The following is an 8,867-nucleotide window of genomic DNA, read 5'->3' as shown; positions in this document are numbered from 1 at the left end:
TTTTTGTTTGTTTGTTTGTTTGTTTGTTTTTTCCCCTGTTAGCATTAGCTTATTTATTTGTCTCTCATTGTTTGGGGGGAGGAACCCCCTCCACCAAAACACTTCTGATAGACTTCTGAGGTACATGAAACAGAGAAGTCCCTTCTGTCTTTTGGGGAAACTCCAGTCAGGTCAAAACAGAAAAACACAATCCTTTGGGAAGAAGATCCACTCTGCTCCCTCCAGAGCCAGGGACACTCACACTATGAACACAGACTATTGTTCTGAAGTCAACTGCCACAACAGTGGTGGGGGTGGGAAATAAGGTAAGTTAAACTGCTGTAAACTAAAAACTGCTACCATGTTTAAGTTGCCTTTCCTCTGGTCAAGAATTCGATTGGCTGCTTTTTTTGTCACTCAAGAGTTCTGATAAAGTTGCTTCTGACAGTTTTTAGAAGTTTTTTTTGTTTTGGGGTTTTTGTTTTGTTTTGTTTTGTTTGTTTTGTTTGTTTGTCTTTTTGATGTTTCTGAAGAGTTCCTTGCTCTGCCATTTTTATCCACATCACTCCTGTGGTACATTTTGAAAAGCAGACTTCTTGCCTCTTTACTGATGTCCTAATTAATACCAGGTCCGAGAAATGGGGGTTAGCTCACAAGAAAGAAGTGGTAATGATATCAATAACAGCTAACATTTATTACTTACCATGTATTAGGCACTGTTTGAAGCAGTCATTATTCATTGATCCCCAAAACAATACTGATTTATTGGAGTCATTATTATCTAGTCTTATATATAGGGAAACTGAGTCAGAATGATTTAGCAACTTGCCCAGATTCACATAATAACTAGCCTGGCTCTAGAACCTAAGCTTTAACCATGATTTAGATTGCCTTCCACAGAGGCCCTTAACTGTATAAGTCAGGAGTTGACCAAATTCGGCTCTAAAACTAGACTTGGCACAAAATTCTAAAGTTCATTTCTAAAGACACATTTTCTATAGAATTTATAGTATGCTGATTTTTTTTTCTTCTTTCTACATTTCAGGTCATCAAGAAAATAACAACTTCTGTTCAGTTAACATAAATATTGGTCCAGGTGACTGTGAATGGTTTGTTGTACCTGAAGGTTATTGGGGTGTTCTGAATGATTTCTGTGAAAAGTAGGTTTCCAAACTAAATTTTCTTTAAACATAATTATTCAAAAACAGTAATTGTAAAGGACAGCTTACTAAGCTGGATGTCCTAATGCATGTAACCAATTTTCACTTACATTCGGCAGAAAATTCATTTAAATGATTTGATTCCAAACCTATTATTTTGTGTTACTGGAAATTCTTTAAGAAAGGTGCCTTGAAACCACTTCATCCAATAGTAATAGTCTTGAATTTAGAAGATAGAAAAATTGAGTGTTTATTAAGCTAATTAAATAGTTGATACATAAATACTTGTTTATGTGAAATATCTGTATTCCAAGAAAAATTATTTTACTATAAATGGTTTTAGAAGTGGAATGAATTCTATAATTGAGCACCCTTATAGGTTGTTAATAACTCAAGCTTGAACACAGTACTCTGCCATAGCATCATGATATAATTTCTTTTTAAAACTACTTTGGTAACTTTTCCTGTAGAGAAATTTTATAAAATTTAATCAGCTATTTCAGATTTTTTTATAATTGAAAGAATTCACATGGTGGAAGTGTGCCTTTCCTAGAATCTTAGAAATAGCCTTCATTTATTTCTTTATCTTGTGTTACAGGATACCTTGGAATTGTCTTCATTGGTTTAAATTTATTTGTCTAAATGGAAACTTTCTCTTTTTTTTTAAAGTACCCCATTATGTAAGCACCTGATAAAAACATAACTTGCACATGTATTTGGTATTAATCTCCCATCCCAATACAAAAAAGGGAAAACAACCACCAAAAACAATGACATGAGAAATTTGAAAACTAATTACATACATTCCACATACTAATAAATTTTTTAATTTTGGGTTAAAGATTATTTTCTGTAAATATCTAAATTTAGTAAGAAATGTAAATATTGTTGCAAAAAAGCATATTAATCCAACATTTCCTTAAATATAAGCAAAAAGGCAATCACCTCTTACTGTCTTTGCTATTTATATTTAACACATAGGTTTTCTTCAATGTAAGAAAGCCAGAGATGTGGAATTTTAAAATTTCAAGTGCTCTGATGAAATAACTTTACTCTGTATTTACTTTTATGGACTAGCAGCCTGGTAGTAGCAGAAAAAGAACAATGTCACGTAGAAAATCTCCATTCTGCTACAGAAAGATTTTTATTTCTTAAACTTTGAGATAGCATATTATTGCAGCTGCAGTACAGTGATACATGTTCATTATTTCTAAGTAGAGGTTGGCTATTTTTAGAATTTATTGGGTTGTCGGAAAAGTCATGACGTATTTTTTCTGTTTTTTGTTGTAAAAATGCGTCATGACTTTTCCGACAACCCAATAGTTTTCTTTCCTATCTAAATGAAGAGGTAACCTGGGAACAGAGATAATTAGAATAGGGAGATGATGTTTAAAAAGCTTGAACCTGGGGATAATAAAAATATCAAGTTAGTATGTAGGGCTAGGTAAATTTAAGTCACAGAAATAGCACTTGCCACCTCAGCATTTCAGTATAATTTTGTTTCATATAAGAATTGCTGATTTTGATATTGGCTGGTATTGACCATGTCAGTAGTTTGTTTTGTAGTTTTAAATAATATCTGTCTTGAAATAACCATTCATTTAAATATATGATTTAAAAGAATGCTTGCTGTTTTGTAAGTTTAATTTTCTTTTTCTTTTTTCTTTTCTTTATTTTGACTTACCGGTTGATAATTTGGTGGTCTTGCTTACTTGATTGTTTGTTTGCTTCTGGTTAGAAAGTTTTCAGCAGTATATGACAGCAACACATGGGTGAAGTAGAGCTAGGCTTTGTGTTTGTAACCATATTTTGCTTTATAGGCAAGTTTTTTCTGGACTTTATCTACTTAGCCCTATCACAAACAGCAAGCCCATCCTATCCCCTTGCAATTAGGCTGCCATTGGCAGTCTGTTTGAGACTTTCAAGAGCAGCCTTGCATTTTTTGTTTGTTTGTTTGTTTGTTTGTTTTGTTTAGCTGAACCATCCTGCCACCTGTTGGTAGCTCAGCGGCTGCTCAGCTCGGGCCGGAACTCGAACCGCTGTTGCTCAGAGCTCAAACTCTTGAGCGAGCTCTTAACCAACTGAGCCACTCGGCTGGCCCCAGCCTTGCATTTTTTAAGGAAAAAAAATAAGATTAAGATTCTATCTAGATAGAGGTAGAGGTTGGTAAGCTTTTTTTCGTGAAGATCCAGATAATAAATGTTTTAGGCTTTGCAGGTCATACTGTCTGTCACGACTATGTCATTGCAGTGCATAAGCAGTCATATATAATATGTAAATGAAGGGCATGGCTGTTTTAATAAAAAATTTTACTTACAAAAACAGGCAGTAGGCTAGATTTGCCAACCCTCCATCTAGACAAAAAAAAGAAAAATTTAAACCAATGAAAATAATTTAAAGTTACACTTTATCATATATCCTTTAGCACAAGACACAGAAGTAAAGTTTATTTCTTAGATCTTAAGGAAAGGAACAGTTCCACTCTGCAAGTTCTTCCTTCTCCAGAATGTAAAATCTAAAGTAGTCAATTGATTTTTATAAAATACTTTTATAGGAAAAGTTGTTTTGTAGTCTAAAAAATACTTCATATTATAACATGATAAAATAGAATAAGAAGCTGTATTATAAAGTAAAATCTTAGTAATATGATCTGTAGTATGTTTCCAAAGTGTATTGGTGGTGGTGATGGTGGTTATTGTGCATGTGTGTGATTGTTCATTTTTGATAAAGTCTTTCAACTGCGTAGTTTTAGTTAACCAGTCATCAAAACTATAGAGACTGACATCCTGTCCCCTTCCCTGCTTAGGATTCAAAATAGCAGTAGAGACCACCTCTGTTTCCTACTTTCCCTCAGAAATGGAAGTTCCTAGTACTTTTATCTGCCATAGTTTTCCTGTTTATGAATTTAAATGACTTGATGTCAGCTCCACCTTCCATTTACCTTGTAGAGATTTCTAGGTACTCCAGGGAGAAGGGTTCAATGAATCAAAATAGCCTTTAGTGAAGTGAAATTAAAAGTTAATGTATATAAGTATTACTTAAAAGTAGCTTTGGATTTCATTTGGATTTTTGAAAAATCACCTTAAGGTAGTGATACTGATTTTTGGATAAGTCATCTAATACTTAACTGTAATAAATTTCACTCACTTTATGTACAGCAGTTCTCACTGTACAAGCAGTTAAGTTTCAGTGCAATGAATGAGCATATTTTTAAAACTTGACATTGTCTTCTAGTTTTATAAGGAGCTTATTAAAACACTTGATCTATTTGCATTATTTTTTCTTGTTTCAGAAATAATTTGAATTTCCTAATGGGTTCCTGGTGGCCTAACCTTGAAGATCTTTATGAAGCAAATGTTCCAGTATATAGGTTTATTCAGCGACCTGGAGATTTGGTCTGGATAAATGCAGGCACTGTTCATTGGGTTCAGGCTATTGGCTGGTGCAACAACATTGCTTGGAATGTTGGTCCACTTACAGGTATTATAAAGAATATGCTAAAAAAAAGTTTAATTTATAAAGGATTGTATCTGATAGGTCTATTCTTTTGTTTCTTGGAATATAACTCACCAAAAATTGAGAGAAGAGTGTCTCCTTAAATAAAAATTTCATTTAGAGTATAAGAAATTAAGTTGTTAAATAGAAATTCAAGACTTCAGATCTTAGCATATAACAAATTTATGTCTTTATATACAAGGAAAATATCCTTTTTTTCCAAAAGCAATAGATATTTATTATTCCTCATGTAATAGTCTAAAGTGGGTGGGTATTTGTGATCAACTTGTAGCTTTCACCCATGCAGTAATTCTGGGCCCCATGCTCCACCATCCCATAGTGCTCCATTGTAACCTACTTTTAGCTGGCACGAGAACAAATGAGGCAGTGGAAGGAGTGAGGAAGATACACTTTTAATAATTTTTAGAGTGCTTGGTTTTGTTTTATAAAGGAAACCCTTTATGGGAGAAAGTAGAGTGGTTATTCATTCTTTCAAATTTTACTTTTATTCATTCATTCTTTCAAATTTTGCTTTTATCTGGTGTCTCTCATGAATAGCCCTGTTATGTCAAAATCCTGCCTTGGATTATGCCTGCCTTCAGGCAGTAAATACTTAAGGGAATATGACCTTTGGAGCCAGAAAAACCTGGATTAGGACCAGGGCCTGACTCTTGCAACTTTGGGCAAGTTATATAATCTCTCTGGGCCTCAATTTTTTCATCTGTATAATGGGGGTAATAAAATTAATAAAGTAATGCTAAAGATTAAGTGAGATAATGTATAAAAATAGCTTAGCACAATGCCTGGCACATAGTTACAAAGCACTCTTTACTATTATTGTTACCATAATTATCAAAAGACAATTATTTTTATAATGTTTTGAGGTTTTCAGAATTGGTGTTGATGATATCACCCGAGAAGGTGATAATGGTTATCTTCATATCTTTTGGTACTTTGGGTTGCTTTATAACTGTTTTTTTTTCCCTAGCCTGCCAGTATAAGTTGGCAGTGGAACGGTACGAATGGAACAAATTGCAAAGTGTGAAGTCAATAGTACCCATGGTTCATCTTTCCTGGAATATGGCACGAAATATCAAGGTCTCAGATCCAAAGCTTTTTGAAATGATTAAGTAAGTGCTTTCTAAAACTGCTGTAGTTCCTCTCTTATTGGGGAGTGTTAACTATTCAATACTTCCCCCCCTCCCGCCCCCACCATAGAATTCTGTTGACATCAAAACAAAATGGTCCAGACATCTAGCAAAATGTAATACTAGAATCCACATGTTAAAATTATTTTTCGCTCCCAAATAGTCAGTATAAAGATGAACAAAAGGCACAAATGATTTTAAACCAGTAGATTCACAAGCCTGTCCATCCCCACTATCCTCTGAGCCACCTGATTCCTAGGAAAACTTTAGTTTTAATATTGAAAGACTGCCCTTAATATTGGGGGGAGGGAATGACATCACAAAATAATTGTGGGTACAGAGAAATTACCATTTAATATAGGGATTTGACTAAAATGTTAATTTTTTAATTGTTTTCATTAAATCATCCATCTTATAATTGTCCCTTTTCTTAGCAGCTTTAAACATGTATAATACAAGTTATTTGAATATGCATATCCTAGTAAGCTTCTCATTTATTGTCACAGTTTCTGTCCTAGTTATTTTGTAAATCTATTTAGAAGCAACATTTTCAAATGGTGCTATATAGCAGTGTTTCCCTAAACTGTGTTTTCTACCACCACTACCCCTACCCCCAAAAGGTGGGGAGTTCTGGTCAAAAAAATATGGAAAATGATGGATTAGAGAAAGTTCAAGTCTTTTATTTTTATTTGTTTTATTTTTTGTAAAATGTTTTAAAGACTGAAGTGTTGGGTTTTGTGAATGGGGGAGAAGGGTTATAATCTATTGTATTTCCCAGACCTATTTGTTTGACCAGTATCTTTTGAAGAATTGATCTCAGAAACTCATTTTGGAATACACTGCTTTATACTCACTGAAAATATAAATTTGTCTTTGTTAAAAGAATACTTTAAGTATTTCTTCTGTAGCTATATTAATTTTGTCAGCACATGTTGTTTTTAAAATACTGTCTTTTGAAAGTAATCCTGGCTTATTAAAATTATTTCAAACCTAAATCCAAAATTTTATCCAAACAAAAATTGTGTGGCCAAAGTAACATGCTAATGGATTATCTTATGATACAGTCCTTTATCAGTTGCGCTGTTTTATCTAGTCCTGGGCAGAAGTTGTGGGAGGAGGCAAAAGGTAACAAAAACCAATCCATAGTAAGTAATGTACAAATCCTTGAAAAAGTTGGATCTTAGGTACCATACTCTATACATGTAATTGGTAGTGGGATGTAGGAGGTTGTCTATCCATTTATCCTATTATATCTCAGAATGGTACTTCGCTCTGAATAGTAAGTTCAGGGTTACTTTCAGGGGAAAATTATTTAAAGTCTCTAGAGATGCTTAATAAATTGGAGATAGGCATAAACTAGAGGCTAATTCAGATCACCTGAAGGTAAAGGGATGGTACAGTAAAGAAGCCATTTATCTAATAGCTATATAGACTGAATGTTAACCATTACATTTTGGATAGATTAGGATTTTATAATTGGAAAGGATTTTAAAGGTCATTTAGTGAAAACACCTACTTAATGCAGTAATCCCTTCTGTAGCGTTCATAATTTGTGGTCATCCAGCAACTTCTTGAACATTCTCATTACCTCCCTATAATTCTTGAAAGTTCTTTACAAATTGGCCCAAAATTTGCCTGTCATTTGGTCCCAAGTCCCTAAGTATATTTGGGATTTATGTAGAATAAATCCCATTCAGCATGTGTTTGAGAGCCAGCTCTATGCCCAAAACAGTGTTCTAGGCACTGATGATACACATAGTGGTATATAAGTTAAAAATCCCTACCCTCAGAGGACTTAATTTCTATTGGAACAAGATAGAGAGACCCCCAGACAGATAAATAAGTTATGATGAGCAATATGAATAAGATAAAATAGATAATAATTGGATTTGGGGTGGGATGAGAGTGCTGCTTTTTCTAAAGTGGTCAGGGAAGTTGTCTGAAAAAATGAGTTTTGTGCTTAGATCTTAATAATGAAATGGAGTCAGCCATGCAAAGATCTAGGAGTAGAACATTTCAGGCCCAGAGAACAAGTGAACGCTGAATTGGGAACAACTTTGACATGTTTGTAGGACAAAAAGGCCAGTGTGACCATAGCAGAATGAGAGAAAGAAAGGGGTAGCAATAAGCTCAATGAGGTAAACAGGAACCAGATTAGATATGGTAAGAAGTTTATATATTAGTTCTGGATGTACCATTAGAGGATTTTCAGCAGACAAGGGATATGTTCTAATTTAAAGTTTAAGAAAATGAATCTGGTTGCTTTGTAGAGAATGGATTCCAAGGGATAAGGTTAGAAGTAGGTGTGTGGGGGTGGAGGCATTTAGGAGGCAGTTGTTAACTGGACAGACAAACCTTGATAGACATTTACCCATGGAGGTGGAGCTAAAGCTCACAGGACTTGTTCATAGATTGGGTGGTGTGGTAAGTGGGAAAAAGGAGTCAAGGAAACTTCATTGCCGTAATCTGTTCTTCTTCTTACCTGGTCTTCATTAATTTAAACATCTCTTACCTCTGTTGGTTTTTTCATCCATTCCCCCCATCCTTACAATTTATCATTGTCCCTCTTAATATTTGAAACATTGAGCATTGACACTTGCATCATCTCTGTTATAAAATTGTCTTGTATTGAAATTGGATACACACATTTGGGTGTTTTTTCACTTAAAATTACTGGTGATACTGTTGTTCCTCATGCCTTCTTTACATTTTTTTTTAAACCTAAACGTACTTAAATACTTATCTTACTCTATTTTTACCTTTCATTACAAAATGTCCAATCATTTGAATCTTGATTGTATATCTTATATATTAGCAATTCTGCTCCCAGCTTGAGTCGTCATGAGATGTGATTAGTGAACACTTTTTGTCATTACACCAATTGAAAATGTTACACGTAAATCCAGGCCTCTGGGCCTTGCCTTGCTTTATATTTATAAGCTTACTTTAAAAAAAAAAATACATTCATTCAGTTATTGCCAGAAATGTACTTTTCACCAGCCAGTAATGTCCCAGGCTCTGGGCTAGGCACTGAGGGTGTGTGTGTGTGTGTGTGTGTGTGTGTGTGTGTGTGTGTGTGTGTGTG

At 34.2% G+C, this 8,867-nt stretch overlaps 1 protein-coding gene across 6 annotated transcripts in view; it reads left to right on the top strand.

Annotated features, from left to right (window-relative positions):
• KDM6A (lysine demethylase 6A) overlaps nt 1-8,867 on the top strand; it is a 198,554-nt gene that overhangs the window by 173,916 nt on the left and 15,771 nt on the right. For all 6 annotated transcript variants that reach the window (XM_019649665.1, XM_019649675.1, XM_019649645.1 and 3 more), the window contains 3 exons: nt 1,025-1,139; nt 4,432-4,619; nt 5,623-5,764. In XM_019649665.1, the coding sequence (XP_019505210.1) occupies nt 1,025-1,139; nt 4,432-4,619; nt 5,623-5,764 (445 nt within the window). The remainder of the gene's footprint in view (nt 1-1,024; nt 1,140-4,431; nt 4,620-5,622; nt 5,765-8,867) is intronic.

Source organism: Hipposideros armiger, unplaced genomic scaffold (genome assembly GCF_001890085.2).
Source record: "Hipposideros armiger isolate ML-2016 unplaced genomic scaffold, ASM189008v1 scaffold_7, whole genome shotgun sequence".
Classification (NCBI taxonomy): Eukaryota; Metazoa; Chordata; class Mammalia; order Chiroptera; family Hipposideridae; genus Hipposideros; species Hipposideros armiger.
Note: the sequence above shows the minus strand (reverse complement) of the source record. Positions and strands in the feature narration are given on the sequence as shown.